Source organism: Biomphalaria glabrata, chromosome 4 (assembly GCF_947242115.1).
Source record: "Biomphalaria glabrata chromosome 4, xgBioGlab47.1, whole genome shotgun sequence".
Lineage (NCBI taxonomy): Eukaryota > Metazoa > Mollusca > Gastropoda > Planorbidae > Biomphalaria > Biomphalaria glabrata.
The window spans coordinates 15,893,392-15,921,178 of NC_074714.1; the positions used below are offsets into that span (position 1 = coordinate 15,893,392).

The 27,787-nt window shown below is 35.5% G+C and overlaps 2 protein-coding genes across 4 annotated transcripts; both read right to left on the reverse strand.

Annotated features, from left to right (window-relative positions):
• Positions 1-826: 826 nt before the first annotated feature.
• LOC106075215 (putative ankyrin repeat protein RF_0381) lies at positions 827-14,934 on the reverse strand. Of its 2 annotated transcripts, XM_056026878.1 has the most exons (3): positions 14,824-14,934; positions 11,605-12,336; positions 827-6,998 (listed from the first exon to the last, which is right to left on the reverse strand). In XM_056026878.1, the coding sequence occupies exon 3, from the start codon at positions 6,954-6,956 to the stop codon at positions 4,074-4,076; it is 2,883 nt and encodes a 960-aa protein (XP_055882853.1). In that variant the 5' UTR covers positions 6,957-6,998; positions 11,605-12,336; positions 14,824-14,934; the 3' UTR covers positions 827-4,073. The 2 variants fall into 2 exon arrangements, with proteins under 2 accessions (XP_055882853.1, XP_055882854.1); XM_056026879.1 differs by lacking the exons at positions 11,605-12,336; positions 14,824-14,934 and adding an exon at positions 9,973-10,302.
• Positions 14,772-26,465, reverse strand: LOC106053794 (uncharacterized). 2 transcript variants are annotated; one of them, XM_056026880.1, is made up of 9 exons: positions 26,124-26,462; positions 25,009-25,332; positions 23,568-23,822; positions 21,716-22,021; positions 20,588-20,848; positions 19,603-19,932; positions 18,277-18,381; positions 17,962-17,981; positions 14,772-15,666 (listed from the first exon to the last, which is right to left on the reverse strand). In XM_056026880.1, exons 1-9 carry the CDS (start codon positions 26,203-26,205, stop codon positions 15,616-15,618), a joined length of 1,734 nt encoding a protein of 577 aa, XP_055882855.1. In that variant the 5' UTR covers positions 26,206-26,462; the 3' UTR covers positions 14,772-15,615. The 2 variants fall into 2 exon arrangements, 1 of the variants encoding a protein (XP_055882855.1); XR_008777572.1 differs by having other exon boundaries at positions 15,393-15,666; positions 18,277-18,362; positions 26,124-26,465.
• Between the last annotated feature and the right edge of the window lie 1,322 nt (positions 26,466-27,787).

A 27,787-nucleotide genomic window follows, 5' to 3' on the forward strand; every position in this document is an offset into this window, starting at 1 on the left:
CCAGTCTTCATCAAGATTCGAACCCATGACCTCATGTTCGGAAGCCAAGCGCTTAACCACCCAGCAACTTGCGAGATGAGCAGTTAGAAAATGGAGGATGGAGAATTGTATTTCAAAATCATCCAATAAATTATTCATATAGCTAATTACTCTCGATACATTATTAAACTTTACACAATGCTCTTGAGGACATGTATAATTGAATGCCCATCGTGTGGCATACAATTTATAGGCCGGATAGTATACAAAGTGACCCATTCCCTAGTACTATTAGAGCATGGAATGGGTTGCCTGAGCTAGCCAGGAAAACCAGTGACTTGGCAGAATTTAAGTCATTGTTTAATATGCATGACTGAATGCATAACGCGTAGGATGTAAACATCTTCTTTTTTGAAGTAACGTCTGTATTATATAAGATAAGATAAGAAAGGCCCGGGTGTCACAGCATTGTTTATAGAACCACTGTGACATTTAGTGATCACACTAAATGTTCATGTTTCACGTGAGAGTCTCGTTTTGAATCTGGCCATGTGGTCAGACGCGCAATTCTTACTTGGTCCAAGGCGAGGATGGACGTACGATCCATATTGTTTGCAGTATTATTAGATATCATTATTAAAATATACTTGATTTAGGATTTTACAAGTGATTCTGAACTATTGTTAATTCATGTATGTAGCCTTATGACTTGATTTACCTCAGTATATTTATATTCAATAAATGTATCGTCTTCTGAGAAGAGAGTTATTTTGTGCTTTCTAATGTCTGTTGTGCTACTCTAGTTCCATAAGACATCCGCGTCAGTAGAAGTGAAGCAACACAGGAGAAGAGAAGACATGTTTATTTAGCATACAGCAGACACATTAATGATTAGTACACCTCTAAGCACAAAAACAGGTGTTACACAGGGCTGACTTGACACCCAGTCTGCCCCTGCCACCAAACCCCCATTTTCCTGCTGGTCCAGACAAGTGATATTTCTTAAACTGATTTCATATAGTAGCATGATGAAAACCGAAAAAAAAAATACATTTAAGTTAAACTCAATGAAGTTATCAAACAAGGTTACAAAAGACAGTCTGTGTGGAAACACAAACTCAAAATCGGCCCCCGAAGTAAAATGTTTTACATAATTCGGATAATCCTTCAGAGTTAAAGATAGTTTACTTCCGAGTCCAAACCTCCCGCAGGACGACGGGGGATGAGAGCAGGGTTTGAACCTTCGATCGTCGATAAATCCAAACGAAAGTCCAGCGCGCAAACCGCACGACCAGTGGTCCACCCAGGTAGGCTTCAATATTTTCAGAAAGAACATCCGAATGAAATTATATCAAAGACAAATGAGAGATAAGAATGGAGAAAGAAGGTTAACAGATCTTGTGTAGTGCCCAACCGTCCCGCAGATCAAAGGATACGTGAAAGTGAATGTAAAGTTAGATGTGAACCTGGCCTAACTAGTTTGTGGTCTATAGGGCAGATGATGTAAAGTTCATCTGTTTTTGTGGCCTACGGTTAACGAGGGTGTCATGTAGCCATCACAACGACCAACCGCCTTTGCTTTTCCCCAACTAATGTCAGGTACCCATTAGAGCGGGTAGACTCAGAAGTTGAAAATCCCAGTCTTCACCAGGATTCGAACCCGGGACCCTCGGTTTGAACTAAATAAGTTAATTGTTTTGAAAAGGCTCAAACTCATATTCGAATGATCAAAAAAAAAAAAAATTCCCGCTATATAAAAAAAATGTTTGCGAAAATAATGTTTATAAGATTACTATTCGTCTTAAATTAGGTCTAACATAAAATGCATACTAATTAGCTTTTTCTTATAAAAAACTGCTTGCATAATTGATTTTAAAAAATTAGAATTTTCGCTTTCAGGAACAAAAAAAGTAGCCGTTGCATCAGAACTTTGAATGGTCTAAAATATTGTGAAGTCAGATTTTCAATATCTCTTCTTGTTTACGAGATCTAAATGGGACGGACGGACAGACGGACAGACATTTCGCACAAAAGTAATAGCGTCTTTTCCCCTTTCGGGGGCCGCTAAAAAGACTGTTTTATAGGCAATGTCTAATATACCGAATTGAGCTTTAATTATTATTTTTTTTAAATAAACTCTTTAGCATTCAACAACTGAGAAACAGTGTCATAAAGATAGAAAATCTTTTCAAACATTGAAGTCTTTCGACAACCATCTTGCTTTAAATGTGAAGAAGCAATGAATAAACGTTATCGTTACTTTCTGGACAATCACGTATTGAACGTCTGGCTTCAGGATTGGTCAACTGCGTTGATAACAAACTGAAGATGTTCATGTAATCTACCAATCAGATTTTTTAAATTTTAATCCATAATAAAACGAACATGTTATGTGCCAATATTAATGCTTCCTTACAAGACAAGATGGACTCGGTCAGCTGAATAAAGAAATATGTCGTTTGGAAATAATTACATAATTACTTACTTAAGAAGCTTTCAATGTTACAAATTGTCACGTCAGTATGCCCATACATTGATTTTGTAGGTTAGATTTAATATTTAATGATATAAGATGTAGGTTTGTGTAAAATTGAAGGTTTTGTAGGTTAGATTTATTATTTAATGATATATAATCCAGGTTTGTGTAAAATCAAAGGTTTTGTAGGTTAGATTTATTATTTAATGATATAAGATGCAGATTTGTGTAAAATCAAAAGGTTTTGTCCAATGTAGGTCGTTTCTCAACTTTGTCATTGATTCTTCAAATTTATCATAAGTCTTTATCTATTTTGTCATGGTAGTATCATCTCAAGTGATCCTTCAGCTAAGTTCGTTTCATAATTTTATGAAACTTTGATACATATAAGGCACATAGTCCACATAGGCATTATAAGTTCGACAAGGAAAGAAGACAAATTTCAAACAATCAACAGTACTATCTACATTTCATTTTTGGATTTGCCTCTGTTAAATAGCATAAATGTTAGTTACATGTAGACTAAAATAAGCTATTTAAATAAGGTATTACAATTTAAAATAATTTCACTTTCGAAGAAATTGTTTAAAATATATAGGATTTCAATTAAGATATAAATATTATGTTTGTATGGGATAGTTGTAAATTCCATTAATGTAAAATCAAATTCATATTCACAACATTTATAAATGAGATTTTCCTCTCGTAGGCCCCCATTTACATCTCATAGACCCCCAAATATTTTTTTCCCTTTCGTAGACCCCTTGGAAGTCGTCGTAGATCCCCTGAGGTCTATATAGACCACTTTGTCAAAGTTAATACACCAACACCTGGCTTTGACGTACAAATTGATCGATAAGGACACTCCCCCTTATTATAAATACTCTCCGCAAGAGGTTCTCGAGTCTACTGAACATCTGCTGTACTGGGATAAGCCTATTCTGACCGACAAAACGGTAGATTTCAATCGCCCGGATCTGCTGTTCATCGATAAAAAAGAAAAAACCGCTACCATTATCGATATCGCCGTACCACTGTCTCATAATTTAAGAAAAACTGAGATAGAAAAACAAAGAAAATATGGGAACCTAGGCTTGGAGATTAAGCGTCTATGGAAATTGTCCAAAATAACAATATACCCCATTGTTATATCAACCGAGGGGATAATAACAACTGACCTCACAGACACCTTCAAGGCCCTTAACATTCCTAGGAACATCTTCGTTGCCTGTCAGAGGGCGGTACTGCTGCAGACCTGCCACATCACCAGAAAATTCCTCAGTGAAAACTGTTAAAGGGACTACGATGAATTTTGTTTCTCTTTAGCGAAACTCGACCCTGGCAGCGCCAGAGAATGACTACTCGTTCATTTCTAACATAATAATAATAAATATAATATAATTTAGTTTAAATTTTAATTTTTTTTTTATACAACTACAGTTTTACAAGTACTAGAACTAGCCGAATATAATGTATAGAAATAATGTTTCTTTTTTTCATATTGTTTACATATTCCTAATAAAATATGAGGGCACGTAATGATAAAGTTGTATGTCCTAATTCCATCTAGATGAATAAACAGCAGTTAGTACATTTCCTAATGACTTAAGTTAGGATCTCATATTGGAGTTCGGTAGTTATGGTCAGTTGCGTCGTCAGCACTGTAGTATTGACGTTGATCATCATCGACCCAAACTGGTACGTCAGTGTCCATTGAGACATCAACATCTACATCCTTCAGATTTATTTTTTGCGTACCTGGAATTTTAAACATAAGTTCTTCATACAATGTTTCAGGAAGCTCCATCATACCAATATTTGCTTCTTTCTCGAGGCCTGACGCATATCGGGATGAGAAAGATATCTTGCAGAGCTGAAAGAGTGTCCAAGGTTGATTATACAAGGTTTCCACAAATTTCAAACTCTCTGTGTAGTTGTTCTGTTTCAAGTCACAGCTAATAGCTTGTACCCTGCACTTGTTGGATATATCACATTTAGTTAAGAACGCAATGTCCCAGAAATATTTTGCCATTTCTAAATTGTTCTTCAATAAGGCGTAACAGAATGGGGAAACAGTTCCTGAGACCGTAGAAAAATATTCATTCAAAATACATTCTGATGGACTCAATCCGCCTGTTATCAGTACTTGTAGAAGACTGTGATGACCCTTACGTATTAGGGAAAAAAGATTTTCTGGTTTAACTCCAGCAGCACTAGCTCCTCTATGAACTAGCTGTTTAACGCATGAGATTAAATCTTTGACATTCCCCTGGGAACCTGCTATTTTAGTCACTAATATGTCCACCACATTGTGATGACTAGAAGATCTCACATTGACTGATGCACCTTTCTCACGCAGCAATAAGATCTCATCCATGCAACCATTCTCTGCTGCCAACATCATGGCTGATTTACCCCCTGTGTCTTGCTGGTTTAATCTGCAACCCACGAAAGCAAGACATCTAATTATGTCGATGTTAACAACAGGCGCACGTGCTGCTAACAATAAAGGTGTATTGCCCATGGTATCAACCTTATCAACATCAGCGCAGTGTTGAATTAAACATTGAAGAATTTCTATGTTTTGTGTTGTGACACACAGATGTAGACAGGATGTTCCATTGTGGCATGTCATATTGACATCGGCTTTGTAATCCAACAGAAGTTCAACGTTTCTGTGACAACTTCCCGAAACAGCGAAATGAAGAGCAGTTCTGCCCTCGCTGTCTTGGTTGTTTGGATTCGCTCCAGAGGCTAGCAAGAATGTTAAGACTTGCTCGACCTGGTTGTGCTGTGACACCCTCATTAGAGCAGTCCGACCTTGATCGTCTTTGTCTTCTATGTTAGCGCCATGTTTTAAATACACAGCTGCTAACTTCAGTAGTCTCTCGGTTTTCTCATCAGTAGAATGAAGATCTATATTGGTATGATCTAAGTTTTGAGATGAAAACAGAAATAGAAATGCATTGAAATGTCTAGGGCCCACGATCACGTTCACTTTGGCATTTTTCGCTAATAAAATATTAGCTATCTCAGGATTTTTACACAGCATCAAAGCTGTTTTATGATGGTATACTTCGTTAATATCAACGCATTGAGACAATAATTCACTTATAACTCCACGTTCAAATTTTACTGCTTTGTGTAAGAACCTCGAAGTATTCTTGACAAGTGTTGGATTTTCTTTCAAACGCATTCTCTCTAGGATCAGAATGAAACATTCAACTTGATTATTCTCAATGGTAATGTTTAAATATTTTTCAAGATTGACATGACTGTCCTGGTTTAAGAACATCTCAACACAACGCTTGTTACCATTTCGTAAAGCTTTTTCCAACATTTTACTATCGCCACGAAATGTGAACATCAGATCGTGTTTGTACCGAAGTAAAATGTTCAAGAGTTTGTCGCTGCTGCTGTCACATATTGCTGAAAGACCCTGGTGCCATACTTCAGTCCTAAACTGTTCACAGAGTCCGCCATGTGTGTTGACATGTTGACATAGCAGTTCTAACAGTTCACAGTTTCCTATATGCACACCTTGTGCTAGAATGTGTTTGTCGTACTGTCCCAAATGTAACGTTTCGCCGTTTGGTTTAAAGTTTAAAAGTGTCCTTACAATTTCAATGTCTAATGTATTGACTTCCGTCGTCTTCTGCTTAAAAATGTCTAGAAGCTCTGTTAATAATTTATTAGAATGTTGTGTATTTGTTGTCTCTTTAAAGTACAATAAAATTTTTACATTCTTTAAATCACTAACAGAGGCTGAAGACAGGAGCGCCGACTTATTGTTGAATATTTCCTCCTCAATGTACTGGAATAATGTATCTATGTTTAGACATACAGATGTACTCCGTGCTTCTGATAACATTTGATTATAGCTATGCTCAAGAGATTGAAAGGATTTTAATTTTTTTAAGATTCCCTGGACATTGTCGAAATCAAATTTTTTTAAAGTTTTTGTCAAACAAGTTTCACCCTGAGAGTTTTTTATGTCAATCTTCAGCTCTTCCTGTTCAAGTAACATTCTAAGGACATCAGTTGAGCCAGACTTGGACGCTGAGAGAATCAAAGCCGTATCACCGTTTTTATTAGTGCTGTTCACGTCGGCTCGTTTCTCAATCAGCATTCGAACGATGTCAGAATAGCCGTGCAAAGCACAAATCATTAATGGTGTGTTCCCATCATCATCTTTACAGTTGATATCAACATCACATAATAAGAAACATTGGACTAGAAATGTGTTTCCTTTTTTACAAGCTGAAAGTAAAAATTGATTCAAAGTTGCCTGACTCACTGCCCTGGCATGTGTAGAAAGTTCAGAGAGAATCAAAAACTTGTCACACACTATGTCTGTCTCAACGACTTCCTTCAAAAGCTGCACTATGTCAAATGTATCTCTACTTCTATTATTGTCAGTCAGATGTGTCAATATCTTTGTTTCTTTCGGTGTTGCATTTTCTTGGAGATGGGTCTCGAAACAAGACATATATGTCTGCATTTCTTCTTTGATGACAGGGCAGTTCTGAAACTCTTATTCATCCTAAATGTAAAAGCAAACAAAAGAATTATTTATTTAAAAAATTGTGACCATGAATGTTGTAATTTCGTTAAGCACATGTATACTCCTTTTTATATAAGGGATAAATTTACATAAAGAATATTGCTAAATGTGTTGTAGAGTGCAAGACTAATGTGTACAGTTTTGTTTTAAATCGCCACTATCCATGTATTTCTGTAAAGGTTATCTTTAAGTGTTTCTCAACATTTGTCTCCTCCCAGATAACACGGGGACAATGTGGCTGAGTGCTAAAGCAATAAGCTTACAAAATTAAGGGTCTAAGGTTCGAATCCCAGTGTAGACTGGAATTTTAAAATTCAGGATTTTAAGAATCCCCCTATTAGTTCTGAAAAATAAAGACGGTTGGTCGTTGTGCTGGCCAGATAACACCCCCTACAACAGTCAACCATAGAAACAGATGACCTTTACATAATTTGAGCTATAGATCGCAAAGTCCGAGGAGAGTAATTATCTAAATTATTATTAAGATAAATGTAAAAAGTAGGTCCGCGCACTTCCTTTGTTAAAGGATCTAAAGTAGCACTGTAAACATAAAGTAGCGCAGTAAACATAAAGTAGCGCAGCAAACATAAAGTAGCGCAAACATAAAGTAGCGCAGTAAACATAAAGTAGCGCAGTAAACATAAAGTAGCGCAGTAAACATAAAGTAGCGCAGTAAACATAAAGTAGCGCAGTAAACATAAAGTAGCGCAGTAAACATAAAGTAGCGCAGTAAACATAAAGTAGCGCAGTAAACATAAAGTAGCGCAGTAAACATAAAGTAGCGCAGTAAACATAAAGTAGCGCAGTAAACATAAAGTAGCGCAGTAAACATAAAGTAGCGCAGTAAACATAAAGTAGCACTGTAAACATAAAGTAGCGCAGTAAACATAAAGTAGCGCAGTAAACATAAAGTAGCGCAGTAAACATAAAGTAGCACAGTAAACATAAAGTAGCGCAGCAAACATAAAGTAGCGCAGTAAACATAAAGTAGCGCAGTAAACATAAAGTAGCACTGTAAACATAAAGTAGCGCAGTAAACATAAAGTAGCGCAGCAAACATAAAGTAGCGCAGTAAACATAAAGTAGCGCAGCAAACATAAAGTAGCGCAGTAAACATAAAGTAGCGCAGTAAACATAAAGTAGCGCAGTAAACATAAAGTAGCGCAGTAAACATAAAGTAGCGCAGTAAACATAAAGTAGCGCAGTAAACATAAAGTAGCGCAAACATAAAGTAGCGCAAACATAAAGTAGCGCAGTAAACATAAAGTAGCGCAGTAAACATAAAGTAGCGCAGTAAACATAAAGTAGCGCAGTAAACATAAAGTAGCGCAAACATAAAGTAGCGCAAACATAAAGTAGCGCAGTAAACATAAAGTAGCGCAGTAAACATAAAGTAGCGCAGTAAACATAAAGTAGCGCAGTAAACATAAAGTAGCGCAGTAAACATAAAGTAGCGCAAACATAAAGTAGCGCAAACATAAAGTAGCGCAGTAAACATAAAGTAGCGCAGCAAACATAAAGTAGCGCAGTAAACATAAAGTAGCGCAGTAAACATAAAGTAGCGCAGTAAACATAAAGTAGCGCAAACATAAAGTAGCGCAAACATAAAGTAGCGCAGTAAACATAAAGTAGCGCAGTAAACATAAAGTAGCGCAGTAAACATAAAGTAGCGCAAACATAAAGTAGCGCAGTAAACATAAAGTAGCGCAGTAAACATAAAGTAGCGCAGTAAACATAAAGTAGCGCAGTAAACATAAAGTAGCGCAGTAAACATAAAGTAGCGCAGTAAACATAAAGTAGCGCAGTAAACATAAAGTAGGGCAGTAAACAAAGTGATTTCACTACTTCTGAGCTACAGAAATATATTCATTTGACGTCTTGAACACAGCGGACCATAGTAAAATGTGCATTTCTGGAATGAGAATATACACAGGTAGATAAACTTTACGTGCCCTGATGTTACTATATTATAGTTGCTACAAAAATGTTCTTAATAAACTAAATGGGAATAATTCCTGAACAGACTATCATATCATAATGACTAGATTAGTACCGGCCATATATTTACTTATCTCGTTATTAGCAGAAAATCAATTCAGACTGACCGAGATTGTGTGAGAGCAGCGGAGTATTATTAAAATGGCTTACTGTTATTAAACGAATAAATACTGTTATAGTTAGTCTAGGTTTAAAAGAAATATTTGTAATTTGTAGAAATCGTCATTTAAAAAAATAACGAATGAAAATGTTTGACTGGATTTAGATAATATGGCTCCTTCTGTCTCGGAAGACAATGGATGTGACAAGATGAGTCATTGGCTTTTGGATACGTCTTGAGATGGCGCAAAATTTGGAGTGACTGATCAAGCCAATTCTATAGTGGCAGAGTTTGCCACAATTCGTGCATGTATATGCATCTGTCCTAGAGCAAGCTGACAGGGCAGCTTTCTTTTTCTTTTTCTTGGCTGACGCAGCTTCGTTTCTTTTGCACTCGGCAAAGTTCGTACCAGCACGTAACAAAGAAAAATATTAATAACTTGTGTTAAAGTCACAAACCTATATATATTAAATCTAGACTGGACATGGAGATCCTTTAACACAGTGATGCCCAAAATACGGCCCGTGGGCCAGATCCGGCCCGCGACGTGCTTCCATCCGGCCCGCCGAAACATCCGCACAAAAAACAGAAATTCCCCCCCTCCCCAAAAAATTTTCAAAGTGTATCTTTACCTACGTTAGGGCCGATAACTTTTTCTAATGGATTACTAACAAGGCATTTAACATTTGTGCGTTCATGAAATAAAACTATAGCATCTACAAGGAAAAGTGAACGGATCTTTACTTTTTTGTAGAACATGATACCATTCTAAGCTAACATGTTTGTTTTTATAAAGAAAGTGTCTGTGTGGCTGTTTAAAAAGATACAAAAAAGCAAAATATAAACAGAACTTACGCCATTTTTAAAGTGTAAATAGAAATTTCAAATATCCCAATAATTTAATGTACCAGATCATCGGGCTTGAAATAAAATAGTTTCAGGTCAATTTCATTAAGTTTTTGTATCTTTTCCATCATGTGGCCCGCGACACTAGTGTTGGAAATTAAAATGGCTCGCAGATTGAATTAGGTTGGGCATCACTGATTTAACACTACAAAAAAAAATGTGAAAAACTTCAAAAATGTTGAAACAAAGCGTTGTTTTGTAAGTTATAAAAGTTAAGTTTTTTTTTCAATCCTAATCTTTGTAATATTTAATTTAATGTTTAGATCTAAATCTAGTAATTGAACATCGAAAATAAGAACACTCTCGTCTCATAATTAGTATTTTGCAATTTTTAAATTCATAATCTAGAAAGATCTATTCAAATGTATGTAAAATTAATAAAATAAACAGACGTTAATTATTACGATCTAGGATTTCCGAAACATTATCTCAACAGAAACTAACAGGATACTGCTTTATTTCATAGATTTGCTTGAATATATAGTTCTGTAATTAATGGCCCGTTCTACTAAAAATACGCAAAGCGATATAGCTTTATTTCTAAACTTTAAAAACTAAAGATCATTACTTTTCTAAGACAGAAAAGATCGATTTTCCTAGATTCAGGCCACCTCCTTTACAGTTGGAAAAAGAGTTACGTACATAACAATGTATATATATATATATAGGTCTGTGATCTGATCCTTATTGGATAAGAATTAGTTTCCGTTTTCCAGTCTAGATATAATATATAAATAGGTCTCTAGTTAAAGTATAACTTCTATCACAGATTAATGTCAAGGGCTCATTAAATGACACCCTGACATTGTAGCTACAAGTGCTAAGTATATTGTATATCGGGAGAATCGATCCATTCTCCACCTCTATCCTTGCACTCTGTATGGATTCAGTACATTCATGGTAAACCTCAGGACGGTGTCTTTCTTTTTAATAATTAATTAATTGTATATTCTTTCCTGTGTTTTGTGTTTTTGTCTGTAAGTTTATATGCGTTCCTGTTATGTCAATTTTGTTCTAGAGTGTGTGTATGTGTTAATGTGCATATGTTGACTATTACTGATCGCGTGTATGTGCGCTCGTATGTGTGTATCGTAGTTCGTGTTCTAGATTTGGGGAAAGACGCCCTTGTATGCTGCAACCTGCGTGTGCGTGTCTTTGCTTGCATGGCTGCGTATACTTCAGTGTGGCGGCCCTGCTGTGTCGCTCAAGGAATGTAAAAAAGGAAAGGAATGGTTGGTATATTCAGAGAACAGAATTAAACACAATAGCTTAGAGTATTTAGATCAGATATTACTTGTTATTGATATAATAATCACATAAACTTTAAGGAGACTAGAGCGTTCAAGGCCAACACCACACACACGCACACAAGCACTAACATCATTATGTCACTACTCTTTACATATTTATTATATTGTGGCATATTTTTTTTTATTTATGTCACTACTTTGACAAGTATTGAAAAAAAAACTTTATTAAAAACACAAGTATCAGCAAAAAAAAATGAACTTTTCGAAAATATTAATTGCGCAATTAAAGCATTTTTTAAAGTTTAAAAGGCAAATTAATTATCAAACTTACCATTTAAACAACAGCCTTGAAACCAGGCAGCTTGGACGTCCCGCTACTGTGTCCGTTCTGTAGGCCAGACTGAGGAAGGTTTACCAAAACAAAATCTTTCGGATGCCTTGTACCACACTTAGAGACTCTCATTGCTATTTATATATACTTTCTCGGAAAAACAAACTATTGACTTTTCTTTTGACTTTAAGCGAAAAGAAACTTTGGTGAACTTCAGTGAATTTTAGTGAACTGACATTGTAAATAATGTTTTCCCTGACATGTCTAAAATGTGCCCTTCATTCTTATAGTGACAAGCTCTTCTTGCCGTTTGTTATACATTTGTTTTGTCGGTAGTAGCAGCGAATGAGACAAAAAAATTATAATTGTCCAATATCAGAATTATGTTTTTATTGCTTTTGATTCCTGCATGTTATAGCATGCTCAGTGCACTGTGGTCTTATCTAATTTCATGCTCAGTGCACTATGGTCTTATCTAATGTTCTGGACTTGTTGGGGAAGCGGTATCTTTCAGAATGCTTCCGTGCTGCCTGTAGGGTCAGGATAACAGCTAAGACTACTGGAAGCGTGTTGAGATTCGAACTCGATGCGCTTTAATAGTTTTCCAACTTCTGGTTTATATATGTACACCACACCCCACAAGTGTAAAGTCATATTAATATTCACCACATGGTCGTTACTGACACACGCATCTCGTCATTTATATCCAGCATTAGAGTTTCAAGTTGTCATCTAGGATGAGACAAATTTTGATGATGATGATAACGAGGAACTAAATGAGCCTCAGTATACACTCCAAGCCCTAAATAAAATATTACTTGGCCCACTTTGTTCAAAACATTTTGTAAACATCGTAATGATTTGTAAGCGCATCTACTCTATCTACAGATCAAAAAAGATTTGTTTAAGGTATGTACAACAACCATTTTTATACATGTTCAAACGAATCGATAACTGTTGGATTGCTATAACATTCACTTCTGGAACAAGCCTTCGAAATGTATTGATTTTATTTTTGAACTTAAATTCTTTTCGATGGCTATCAGCTACCGATACAAATAACTGAGTTTTTACAGGTGTTAATGTTTTGTTAGTAGGCTATTTATAGAGCTCATAATATAGGCTTCTATTAGGGGAAACAATATAGAAAGTAGATATATATTGCAGTGTGTATATATATATATATATATATATATATATATATATATATATAATCATATAATTTTTAAATCTTTATTATGTTGTCTGCTTTTCCATTTTACAAAAGTAAAGCAGATTATAATTTTTAATTAGGAACTGATTCATTTTTCAATGTTTTAATTTTTTTTTTCTTTTGTGTTTTCTTTTTTTTTTTAAATATATGTTGCTGGATCCCTTCAGCAGTGACAAAGTGACTTGATAGAAATAGTAAAAAAAAGTATTACTGGCTAAAAGAGAGATCAACAGTTGCGAAGTTAAACAATGAGGCGGATATTTTAGTTATTAAGTATATACTCTACCAACCAAACATCTGTGTATATACTCTACCAACCAAACATCTGTGTATATACTCTACAAACCAAACGTCTGTGTATATACTCTACCAACCAAACATCTGTGTATATACTCTACAAACCAAACATCTGTGTATATACTCTACCAACCAAACATCTGTGTATATACTCTACAAACCTAACGTCTGTGTATATACTCTACAAACCAAACGTCTGTGTATATACTCTACAAACCAAACGTCTGTGTATATACTCTACCAACCAAACGTCTGTGTATATACTCTACAAACCAAACGTCTGTGTATATACTCTACAAACCAAACGTCTGTGTATATACTCTACAAACCAAACGTCTGTGTATATACTCTACAAACCAAACGTCTGTGTATATACTCTACCAACCAAACGTCTGTGTATATACTCTATAAACCAAACGTCTGTGTATATACTCTACCAACCAAACGTCTGTGTATATACTCTACAAACCAAACATCTGTGTATATACTCTACAAACCAAACGTCTGTGTATATACTCTACAAACCAAACATCTGTGTATATACTCTACCAACCAAACATCTGTGTATATACTCTACAAACCAAACATCTGTGTATATACTCTACAAACCAAACGTCTGTGTATATACTCTACAAACCAAACGTCTGTGTATATACTCTACTAACCAAACATCTGTGTATATACTCTACCAACCAAACGTCTGTGTATATACTCTACAAACCAAACATCTGTGTATATACTCTACAAACCAAACGTCTGTGTATATACTCTACAAACCAAACGTCTGTGTATAGGACGTGACGTTGTTATGGGAAATGATTTCTGTGTTGTTTGTCAACAAATGCGTGACGACTATAACGCAACAGAGATAAGACGACTTCTGCCTTGTTGAAAATCAACTTTTATTAATGCTGACTTCAGCATTCTTTAAAGTTGAGTCATCGATTCGCTGTTCACGCTAATACAGATCAGAACACATGGACAGCTTTAAATAGAATAATAAATAATAATAGTAACTTAACATATTTTTAAAAACTTGGATTGAAATGTGATAGTGCTGCTATAGGATCTGGTTGCAGTCTGCCTAGGAATGTGTGGTTTGATTAGGAGGGGGGGGGGCATTTTGAGTTATTTAACCTGGTAAGGGCCGCCTCAGGCAAGAATATGTCAAAATTATATTTGTCAACCACTTGCAAAGCTTTGACTTGCAAACCAATTAAACTTATTTATTTTAAGTAATTTAAAACTGGTCTTAAGGCCTGTTGGACCTATTCTAAACAGCTTGGTTTCATAACAGAGGGTGTTAAGTTCAAATCTGGAGAAAAACTAGGACTTTTAAAGTTTTTGTCTTTTGGAACACACCTAAAGCCTGGATGTAGCAAAATTTATGGTTACCTGATATTAGTTGGGTAAATAAATGAGGTTGGTCGTTGTACTGGTCACGTGACACCCTCGTGTCATGTTTATAAAACAGACGAGCGTTCCATAATTCGCTCCTTGGACGGTAAGGTCTAGAAGAAACTGACTTACGGTTTTTTTTTTAAGTTTTCCTAGAAAGTCTTATTCATAATGACTAAAAGTAATCCTTTCAAGTGGCATTCGGTTTTTAAAGCAAAACCTGCCAACGAATCTGTTTCTTAAAACGAGGCTTGTCAAGAATATGGGCTATATATTCGTATTTTTATTTTTAAAAAATAAATAAAACATACCTTAAGCCGATAACAATAGCGACAATTTACAGGGTGTCGTAAAGTCTGGACACATACGATAATAAGATAGTTTTGGTATGTAATTAATATTAAGCTTTTTTTTAACTTTATTTATCCTAATTAAAATAACATATTCATGATCATCTTCACCATTTCAAAAGCAAGTGAGTTTTACAAAGTTTAGATGAACTAGATTCAATAAGATGCATATGTCTAATCATGCTATTTATCCAGACATTACGGACGCTATAGTTAATATTTTCACATAATGAATACACTGTAGGAACACGTTAACTAACGGAACACAATTTGGTTTCATCTAGATCACGTGACTCTTAAACAGTTTTATGCAACAATGGATGACGTTGGTTATCTACCTAGGTGTGTGTGTGTGTGTGTTAAGAGTTGTTAATATGAGTGTGCGAGGGTAGGACTGTGTTTGTGTCGTTGTGCTCAAGTATAGAGTTGTTTTGTTAAGATGTAGGAACGTGCGTGTTTTGTCTATGTGGCTGTGAAATATGTGTGCGTGTGGGAAAGGGAAAAGAAACTCACATTATAAATTCTTATAATGGAATGGTTTCGGTAATGTCGAATTTTTTATTACTCATAGTTAGTCAGCACACAATCGTTTTGTTGTTGTTGTTGTTGTTGTTTTGTCATTCTCTAATCATTTAAAATGATTTTGCAAAAATAGGCTCAATTGAGAATAACATCATCCCAATTCTAATAACTATTTCTGCTGTATTCTGTTTTCTTCTTTCTTTTCTGATTCATGTATTACAACAACTTCATCTACAATTTATCCAAAGTGATTCGGCTGCTGGTTGTGGAAGACTGGAGAATCTGAAATATTTAGATAATAAAAACAAGAAATAATCATTAAGAATCTTTTAATGATTAATACCGTTGTTTATTAGTTAAATAATGCACAAGTGACAAATCTCAATTCATATCGCTTCACGTCGTGCTTTCTGTGCAGCAAAGGCATCTATAACATCATCTACATGGATACCGTCTAGTATTTGTGACTCCACTGACATTAAAGCCATGCTTAGCCTTTCTTGCCTCATTGTGCTCCTGAGATAGTTTTTGATGAACTTGAGCTTTGAGAATAATCTCTTAAATAACGCAATGGATGGGACCTGAGCTAGCAGTATTCGGATGGAGGTTGCAAGGTTTGAGCACACATCATTACCATATAAAGACAGACTCCTCAATATGTCAATTGTTGATTGTGGCACTTCTTTGTTGATGAAAAGTGCTCGTGCATCAATGACACCATTGAACAAGCGATTTGCCTGTATTTCATCAAACAGGAAAAAGTAACACAGTTTTTTAACAGCGTTTCATCATCCATAGACTCCAAAAGGTGTGTTGGTTCAAGAAGAAACCCAAAGGTGTCCACATGGTTTTCCAGCCTTTGGAATTGGTTTCTGCAGGCCAGACAGACGGCCACTCATTGTGGCTGCGTTATCGTAGGTTTGACCTCTGTACAGATCAATGTTTTAAAGTTTTTCATAATGTTGTCCAACAGGTTTCAAAATTTCAAAGTAACCAATGAATGACTTTTTTATTTCGAAATTATCAACATCCAAGTAACGAACTATTAGAGATACCTGATCCAGCCTGTTCTTGATGAGAAACATCTGGGGTGGAATCAAGTATCAGAGGAAAGTAACAAACTTGCTTGACTTTCCCAACAAGTGATTCCCCAACTTTATTGCCCATCATGTTAATAAACTCATTTTGATTTTCTGGTGACAAATAATGTGTCTTCCCATATTCGATTCTATGTAGGTGGTGTTTTGTAACTTCATCAAATTCTGCAAGAAATTTCAAAGATGCTAGGAAGTTTCCAGGATTGGGTGAATTCAAGTTTTTCGTTGTGACCACGTACGCCTTGAGTTTGTTTTTGCTAAGTACTTAATAGCTGCTGCTACAGGGCTCAGAATATCTCTCCAATACTACTGATTGTTCAAAATTTGCACATGACTTCAGCTTTTCTTCTTCTAACTTCCTCTTCAAAAGAACTTGTCTGTGGTGGACTCTTTCTTCATGTTCTTTCAGTCTCTCGGGTTTCTTCCATTTGATGAAACCAACTACAGGTTTGCTCAATGCACTAGATGTCTTTTCTGATGCCTCAGAAAACAGTACACATGCAAAACAAAATAGACATCCCAAGTGTGGAGAGAAGAGGAGCCAAGATCGGTTGCAGATATTTCCTGTTGTAAGCATTCTAGTGAACCATGATGTCCAACTTCGAGATTAATTTGGGGCAAACTTTACTAGAATGGTCTCCCTTTGTTTTCAGAGCTCTTATCACGTTTCTTCTCAAACGATAAGGATGATGAAATAAACTACCCTATATACCAAGTTACTTCCTGAGTGTAACACGCTATGGAAGTTAGTCCTTCAAATTGAGAGAAACCCCGCCGGAAAGAGTTAATAATATGTGTGGAATACATACAACAGGGGCACTAACTTATATAACAACGTGAAAAGCAAGATTATATAACAGTGACATAATATTTAATTAATTTAAATACAAATTTCGGACACTCATTTGGGGGCCCGGGGGGATCTTCATATTCTCCCCCCTTCTCCCCCCCACCCTAGCTACGCCACTGTGTGTTAATGAATCTAAACACTTCACTGCCAATAAAATTCCTCCAATGGCAATGGTCTCTAATAACCTCTAACAACCAGTCCAACTCCTGTTCTTCATGCCTGGCTCAGATACCGGATCCGGCGAAACTGTTATCAATGACAGGAGAAGGTGTAAAAAAGAACTGCTGGTGCCTAAAAGTAAACTTTTGGCAGGAACGTCTCGTTACCCTTGCGGCTATAACCAACTATGGGAAAGGCTTCGAAAGTCAACTCAAAGGAAAACTCAGGAGCCTATGATTCTTTAGCAGCTTGAAGCATACATTGCTATCTCCTGGTAGAACCTGCGAGAGCGCTTATGCCAAACTAGATCGGCACCTGTCGTTCCATTAGACAAATGGAGAGCGGAGATATGCTAATGAAATCACAAATACCCACACTCTCATTCCTATAAGATTGAAAGTGGCAGTAGCAGGGCTAAATGAAAATTGCTAAAGAGAATACATTTATTATTATAAAACTAGCTCAATTTACCTTAAATGACCTTGAAGTTCCTGGAATTAAGAAATGTGATATGATTACAAAAGCTTGTAAAAATTGTATTTTGAGAACATTTTAACTAATTGGTTATTTGTTAAAATTGATTCTTGTGTTGTCAGGTAAGAGAATTAATGGTGCAAAATTTCAGCTTAATCCGAAATTGGGTTTCGGAGAAATAATGTGTACAAACTTTTTACCTGACAGAGTGAAGTTGATAAAAGCTTTGTAAAAAATATTTGTAATCGCATAATGAATCTATGCAACACGAATCCCAGTTTGAGAAACACTGCATATAACTATTCAATTTACCTTTAAAAAAGTTGAACCAAACGCCAAAGCCAATAACTAGCGCCAGCAGAATGGCTAACGTTATCGTTGTGGCCAGAACTGTTGTGCTATAACTGTTTGTGTTTCCTTTAAGAACAAAAGAAAAATAAGAACAAAATATAAAATCGTAATACAAGTTGACATATTCCATGTCTAATTATCATTGCTCTTTTCACTTTATTATTGCGCTCTCTGTGGCATGTTTACTTTAATTACAAAAACTACATACAGAGACACTAGCTACATCAGTTGGCCTCCTAAATAACATTCATTTATGTAAATTCTCTTTACTGACATGCTGCAGCGGTGGGGGGAAACGTGGTCGAGAGGCTTGTTGGCTTGGCTCGGCTACCCATGAAAGGGGCTCGAGCAGAGTTGTGTTTACTGAGCGCCTAAAAGCAGCACGCAAAAAACTTCTCCCAGATACCCCCTCCCCATTGGTCCAAACATGAGGTTAGACCATAGCGTTCTGAGCATACTATAGCGCTATATAAAAAAATAATTTGATTTGATTTTGCAGTGCGGTAAATATTTTTTTTATTAATAGATGACGGACGTATAGGGGCGTAGACGAGTTTGCATAAAAGTTCAAAACCTCCCCAAGAAAGTTTTGAAACATCAGGTATGGTTTCAAGCAACGGACATTATTTATTGATTATATTCATCTTTCAAATTCCGAAACTCATCTCCCGTAGAGCCTTAAAAATAGAAGGAATGTTAAATGGGAAAAATAAATCGTTAATTTCCAATTTATAATTGTTTCTAACTCAGTGCCTCTAGATGAGAAATTCAAATTCTTTACAGCGTGTTACAATCAAATAGGAATAGTCAATATTACTAAACAGAATGGGGTTTAAAAGTATATATATATATATAGGGAAGTGGTGTTCTGGCGGTTAAGCGCTTGGCTTCCGAACCTGGTGTCCGGGTTTCAAATCTCGGTGGAGACTGGGATTTTGAATTTCGGGATTTTTAGGGCGCCCGAAATGTGCCCCCAACTCACCTGACTTAGTTGGGGAAAATAAAGGCAGTTGATCTTTTAGCTGGTCACATGACACCCTGCCCATTAACCCTTGGCCATATTAACAAATGACCTTAGCATCATCTCTACCCCATAGATCGCAAGGTCTGAAATGGAAACTTTACTCTTTTATTTATCAAGGATTGGCCTCTTCATTTACATAGGAAGTTGCAAAGGGAAAAGATCGTCTCTCAAGACATAAAGTGCCATATATATATATATATATATATATATATATATATATATATATATATATATATACATACATACATATAGTTCTAACTCACCATCTTGCTTTTCTATGATATGTAGAAAGAGTTCTAATGTCCTCGTGGAGTTAGACATAATTGTCACGTTCCAGACTCCAAACATTGACTTCTGGATGTGCGGAAACAGAAATGTAAGATAGTGATACATCTCCATCTTCTTTAGTAGCAGCAGTACGTTGACCTCCCTGTTCCAGAGCATCACGTCTGCCAAGACTGTAGTTCCGTTGACCAGAACTCTGTCTTGTAATCCTTCCTGGTCAATGACACAGTAATGGAAGACAAGAGATTTGTTTACATGCGTTTCTAGTTCCGGTTTCTTGTTGTAATTGAAACAAGGAATAGGTGGACCTAACCAAACAAGAACATAGTATTGATCACGACCTGTACAGTAAATGTATTTACAAAAAACATATTTAGGCTAAAATTTCAACATATAATGTATAAGTTATTACAGGTGCCTTCTTTTTTCATTTTTCAAACGTTCTATCACCCTCTATTCTCTGCTATTTCCTAGTATATGTCAGACCTTTATGATAAAATAAACACGCAATTTTCGGCGCCAAATAAATTCAATGCCATTCAGATAACTAGGCCTGCTTAGCATGAGAGTTACGTCATTTTGGAGTAAAGATGTTGCCTTTGAAACACTCTGATGCAATAATTTCCTAATATTTTGAGCTCTTGTAATGTTTCATGGAAATAAACCTCAAAGCTTCTAGAAACTTTAAAAACATAATTTTATTTAAGAATCAACGTGTCATTATATACTTTCTGATGCCCAACATTTTTCTGAGTCATTTGTAATCTTTCTTACATGCCTGTTACCACAAAAGGTTCGTTTCACCGAAAGTCTAATAATAGTTGTTAAAACAACCTATGCGGCTTCAATATGCACTCTGGGCAGGACTTTCGAGGGGCCATTGCTCACTGATATTTCCCACTGAACGCAGTTTGGACATCATTGCCTTACATGCTTTCAGATTAAAAGAAGAAAAATACTTACATTCGCCCGAACGAAAGTCAACAGTTTTGGACGTCTTTTGATCTATAAAATTCCCAGACACACACAGGTAGGTGCCAATGTCATTACAGTCACGTGATGACAGGTGGTGAGTCAGAGTTAGACTTTCTTCAGTGGCAGCATTGTCGGACTTGCTCATTAATGCCTGGTCCTGGTCGTATTTATAAAGAGTGACAGACTTGGGGTATTGTGAGGACACACACTGCAGGCTCGTCTTGTTGATAAACAACAAACGTAGAGGCTCTGAAGAAACGACAAGTTTTCATTGAGACCTACACACTTTCTATCTGCTCTAAGACTGTTTTCTAACTATACAGCTTGCAATATAATAATAACCTTCAAAGTATTTAAGTACATCCAATGAATAGAGTTACCAACATTGTTTTTTTCCTTTTACAATAGAGAGAAGAAGAAAACAAAGATTATGAAGACTATGAAAACCCGCCTTCCGAGATATCCGTGTTAAAAGAATGAAAAGAATACGGTATAATAAATTCATTAAAAAAAATGTCGCAAACCAGAGTATAGTTTCATTCATGAATAATCTATGAGTTCATCTAAATCCTTTTTTTTTTTTTATACGGAAAATTAGTTGTAAAGTAAAACTCAGACTCACAATATGCTGGCTAGTAAGGAGCTCGCAAACAATCATTATGATATGTACGAAGTCTATTTTGCCAATTTAATGAAGTCTATTTTGCCAATTTAATGAAGTCTTTTTAGCCATTTTAATAAAGTTTATTTTGCCAATTAATGAAGTCTATTTTGCCAAATTATGAGGTCTGTTGTTTTGCCAAATTAATTCAGTCTATTTCGCCAATTTAATGAAGTGTATTTTGCCAATTTAATGAAGTCTATTTGGCCCATTGAAGACAACTTGCCAGAAATAAAATTTGAAGCAATGGCACAAGGATCCCCACTTCTATGTCAAAGTTTTATATTCAAGTTAAGGTTATTGGGTTTTCTGTTTCGGGAAAATTATCACATTAGCTTAAAATTCATTTCCCTGTTATGTGCGAGTAGATATTTGTTATTAGGTCTATATCAAAACACGTATGAGCGAAATGAATGCATTTAGTTTAAAATAAGCCAATGAATTAAAAGACTTACCAGTTCTCTGTAATTTAAATGTGTGGTTATAACGTCCGTGTTTGGTAGCCACACGTACGTAGTGTACTCTTAAATCATCAGCACTGACATTCGTTATAGTAATGTTGATCACGTGATACAGTCCTTCGTTAGTCAAATGAAATGCTACGTTTGGATAATGACTTCCTAATGCATAGTCCTGGCCATCTAGCTGTGCGACATTCAGGAGACCAGGGAACGCCACCACACAAAACTGGATTGTAGTAGAGAGACCTACGTCGGATGTGTACACTGATGTCATGTTGTCAAAACAGGCTACTGGTGGACCTGGGATATAGAGAAAATAGATTAATTGGATGAATAGTTCTTACATTGACTGTGTGGATCTAGATCTAGTATGTTAACACTAGGTTCACTAACACTGTAGATTTATGCCAAAAGGAGTACATGGTAATGTCAGCACAAATCTCTCAACCCAGAGTTCGCGTGCTTGTAGGAGATAGCCTTCTCTACTAGCCTTTTAGTAGACGCACAATATTCGCTAATATTGCTAGGCAATTAAAAAGAAACACTTTATGGATAAATTGGGAGGGGGGCACTAAACTGTAATGTTTATTCAATATAATCAAGGAAAGAGAGAGAGCAAGATAAATATATAAACACTTTTTTGGGGGCTTATATGGTGGAAAGAACCGCACAATTACTGTTATATCTCTCAAAACCACAACATTTACCTATCTTTTAAAAAAAAAAATCAAATACCACTAATTACATAACTAATTGGTTAATTTTTTTTTTATTGAATCATGTTTTGTCATAGACAATAAATAATTGTGCAAAGTTTCCACTTGATTCCAGAATTGTAAGGGGAAGGAATATCGAGTACAAGACTTGTATCAGACAGACAGAGTTAGGGTTACTTACCATTACTCAGTACTTCCTGGGATGTTGGAAACAAAAGAATGACGCTATAACTTTAAACAAACAGTATTCACACTTAAAGTGGAAGGAACTGTTTCCTTTGACCCAGTGTTTGTTTTTTCAAACAAGAAATGTTATTAGCAACTCGTTTGTGTCAATAGCTGATATTTCTATTCGCTTATCTTTTCTTGACAAATGTTTGGGGTTTTAAGTTAATTTTTACACATTTTATGCATTCTACGGATCTATTTTTTTTTTAATTGAAAGCACATCATTAACTTGTAAATGTCCATTTACTGACTGAGACAGAAATTCTGTACAAAATTACAAATAGTTGTTTATAATTCAGGAAGACCTGAGACACGGTAGGTGGAAACATACGAACTTCTTTATCTGTCATGTATTTATCACAAATGTGTGTAGTAATATTTTTGTTTTTGACTTATAGCTTATGTGTCCGATTTTACCGGGAGATAGTTGCATAAATTAATATATATTTATATATGTTTCTGTGTGATTTTAGTTAATTTTGTAATTAAATTAATAGTAACTTCAATTTGGAAAATGTGGGTCAAATTGCGAGTGTGACATATATATTTTAGACCTCAGGCTTCGAAGACCATTGCTTACATTTCTTTTTTTTAAATGCATGATCGTCTGTCCATCTGGCAAGACTAGGTCTCCTAACTAAAAGCGTTTATGTAAATCTTATTTCGTTATAGCAAGCACCAAGCTCTTCTCTAAAGTATAATTAATCTTTTTTTTTCACATAAACTATTTTTAAGCAAGGTTAAAATGTTTTATACAGGCAAATACTATTCTTTATTTAATAACCGGAAAACCTCCCTCAATAAGACTAAGACTAAGACTAAGACTAAGACTAATACAAATGATTGTTACAATAAAAATAAACCAATGATGTTGTAAAACCCTAAATGTTTCAATAACTTACAGTTGAATATTTCTAGATCTAAGAATTTCTTATCGTGTTTGGTCTCACAGATGTATCTGCCCATGTCTTGACATTTGGTACTTGCTATTTCATAGACCAACTTGTCCTTGTCCTTGAAAGTATTGAGAACCTTTCTGTCAAACATTCTAAACAAACTCAAAGTCTCTTGAAACTCGCTGTTTCTTTCACACAGAAGTTTGATGTGTTGATTCTCGTAGACATTACCATCGGTTCTGTCCTTGGTGAAGTGAATCCCTGTGACAGATACAACAAGGAAATAACGTTAAGTAAAACTTTAATAGACCCCCAGAGGGCAATGGCTTTGTTTGCGTCAGGTGTGAAAAAATATGCAGATCACAACTGGGTTTGCTTAGTCAATAAACACTCATCATTAGTCTTTGGAAATAAGCAAAAGTAACAAAAAAAAAGAATAAAAAGACGTAGATTTTCCATCATGTATCAAGTGAGGTCAGAAATGTAAATTCCTAGCAATTTTTAAATAAAATAAAAACTCCAACATTTATGCTTAGTGTGAATAAACAAGTCTTTTTACGTTTAAAGTGTATTTTAATTGTGAAGCATTTCAACATAACATATATACACGGCAAACATTATATACCGGTAACCAACTCCACTAGCTGACTTCCTCTCTTCTTGTTTACACACTCGTCACTTCCTGTATATCCCCTAACTTTCCGATACCCAACACTTGACCGTGTGTCACGGTTGACCAGACACAGTAACCGTGTCACAACTTAGTAACCACACCTAGAATCACCCATAATGGGTTTTCATATTTAAATTAATCAGGGTACTCTGCTCTTAATTTGCATTCTGATTCAGATGATCCGGTTTATAAGAAAATGCAGAACGAGACAAAAAAAAAGGAAAAAGAGGAAGCGATGTAGTGAAATGTTGGGGCAATATAGGCCTAATGGCTAATGGTAGAACATAGAAACGCGTATGAAGATATAACAAAAATGAGAGAGTGTTTAAAATCATGGAATGTATATATTTAAAATAAATAGATAAAATATACAATGTCAAGGACGCTTTTTTTAGACCCAAGGGACGCCCAAGAATAACAAAATTGTCTTTCGACACAGAATTATCAACATTAAAAAACAATATTTATCTCCGTCATATAAATTTGAGAATCGCTGGATCTCATCCACATTTAACATTGTACTTAAACAGACACATTGGCTGACTTCTCTTTTTTCATAAGGCATTAAGCTCTGCATTTTAGTAACCATCTTCAGCAACCAAGTTTACAATCAGAATTTTAAAACGGGGTTAATTTAATACACACTTAAAACAATAAGCATAGCATCCATTTCATACCCCTCCCCCCCCCCAACTTTACACTCTCTTTAAGCACTTATGGAAGTAAACATTACAAATAATTATCAGAAACTAATTGTGTAGCTTAAAGTCTCACCCGGTCGTTTGAAAGTGACTTCAAGTTTTAACTGGTGCGAGCTGTTGTCATGAAGTAGAACTGTGTAGACCATGTAGTTGGCAAGAGTAATGTTCCGGACGTTGAGGGTTATAGTATACTGTGATTGGTGGTCGACCAGTTTGCTTGCGACGTACACGTCACCATCCTCCGAGTTTCCGAGTTGTTTGACCTTGCTGTTAAGGAAATAGACATCTTCCAACGGGAGTGGGGACAAAACACAGAAGCTGACCGTTGCCAGGGAGTGGAGTGGGAGGACCAGTGTCCGCACTCTTGTATGACCGTTGCAGATTTGAATGTTCTCATCTGATTAAAGCAGGATTGTTTGGGAAATAAACAATAGTAAAAAATAGAAACAAAATATATATCAGTCTTTATTTCTCTATTGCTCTGTCTTTTTCTCTTTTTTATTCACGTATTCTCTCTCTTTCTCACATACTTTTATCACTTTCGCCTATCTCTCTCCTCTCTTTCTCTCCTCTCTTTCGATTTTTTCCTCTCTTGCTCTCTCTCTCCTCTCTCTCCGTTTATCTTTCTTTCCCGCACTCATTTAATCTCTGGCACTTTTCTTTTCTCTAGGTCTCTTTCTTTATCTTTTCTGTCTCTTTATCTTTTCTGTCTCTCTCTCTTCATTTCTTTTTCTCCACTCGCGCTCTTTCTCTCCCCCTCTATCTATCTTTCACTTTCTCCGTCACTCTCTCTCTCCTTTAATCTCTCTCCTTTCTTCTCCCCCCTCTCTTTCGTCTTCTCTATTTATCCCCCCCCCTCTCTCTCTCTTAGTCTGTCTTCCTCTCAAAACATGTTGTAGACTTACTTACTATCCCGCCCTTACATATCATCAAGTAGTTTTGTGCCTATCTTCTACTAAAAGACAATGTTGCCAATAAATACAAAATTAACATTAAGCCAAAGGACTGTTTTATGTTGTCATCTAGGCCTACTTTTAGGCCTTGTCTTCGATATAGTCTAGAGTCCTAGAGCCATGTTTTAAAAAAAAAGGTGATCATACATATTGTGTAAACAACATATACAAAATAAAACAATAGTATTACAATATTACAGAATTATGATCCTGACAATGTTAAAGTGTTACTTACCTAAACATAGAGAGCTGTATATTAAAAAGACTGCTATTATTATCAAAAAGCTTATTAAACGTTTCCAAGAATTCAAATACATATTACGTTACCAGATGGCATGTCGTCGTAACAGACATAACTGCATGAAAAACAATTACACTTGATACTGATGCTTCAATGGTCTGCGGCCATGTATTTGACAGATAAATATCTTCATTACATTTCCCTTGTTCCAAATGATTCTATTTTACAAGTACAATTATGACATTTGTGGCGCATTGACACAACAGACTGAGTGTCATACATGTGTTGTTAGCCAGTGACTCATGTATTGTATTTTGTGCTCAGCTGAAGTAGCCTACTCTATTCCTGACGCCTCTCTAGTGGATTGTTATAGGTCTCCTATCTGTGCTTGTAGATTTGTTTCCTGTAGTAATTATGAATTAATTTTGTTAAGAAAGTTCAGAAGATTGGAAGGAAAAAGTAAAACAGAAAATGTATTTTATTATCTGCCCTTTATATATTTATATATTTTTAGCTTTTTTTTTTTTTCATCTTTTATACTCTCCCATTATATTTATATTTTTTTTAATTTTATTTTGTTAGAAATAGTTTTCATTAAAATTTTATTAGCTAAGAATTCGGATCTAAATATAGACATAAAAATATATGCTATGCATGTCTCTGGTTCAACACCAATGTGCATGCCATTAAGGGCCGATTCTGCTTTTAATAAGCGATGTGGTTCTTAGGATTGAGCCTGATGATTACATTCATTTCGGCAATTACTATTGATATTTAACAGTGCAAAATGAGAAATATTTCGCCGCGGTATTAATTTTATCAATTAAAATAAGACCATGGCTTAAATAGTCATTGTATTCTAGACTATATAATTAAAAACAGTTTTATTCAATTTTATTAGTTAAAAATTTAGACCTTGACTACCTTATACACATGCCCAACACGTTCGTCTATTTCGTTCAGCGACAAACGGGATCACGTACATTCGGTGTTTGTTTGACATGCTCTAGATATAATGATTTCAAGATCATTACATCAAAGGCCAAAACCTCCCTCAATACGACAGGTGATGGCAGTGGACACGAAACCATCGGGACGACAGTCCAGAGCGCACGTCGCACGACCAGGCAGCCATTGCAGACAGTTATGCATAAACATTAACATTTTGTATGAATGTAAATAGGATTGTTGTTACTGATAGATTGTAGATTATAGCTTCCGATATTCTTGTTAAAAATGTTAAACATGTAAGTCTATCTGCATTGCTGATCCACAGGGGCCGCTTGAGTTTGTGTGATAACACAAACTTTTTTTGTAATCTTGTTTTTTTTTATGTGATTTGGAGGGGGCATGGTAGAAGGTTGTTTTTTTTTAAATAAAAGAAATGAACATAAGTCTCTTTAAATTCAATACATATATTTTAATGTTCTCTTCCTACTGTTACCAATGAACTAATACAACAAGTTACTTGTGTGAATGTTCACATTCTCGTAAACGTTTACACGTACATCTAGACTTCCAGGTCACGTGATTCGTCTTTGCGTATCGTAAAATACATGAGAAAGAAGGATGTGTAATATGCTCAGATTTCGTTCTGAAGGACTCGAGTTCTAATCCCTGTGAAAGTTGTGATTGTTTGTAAAAAGGTTTTGTTTTAC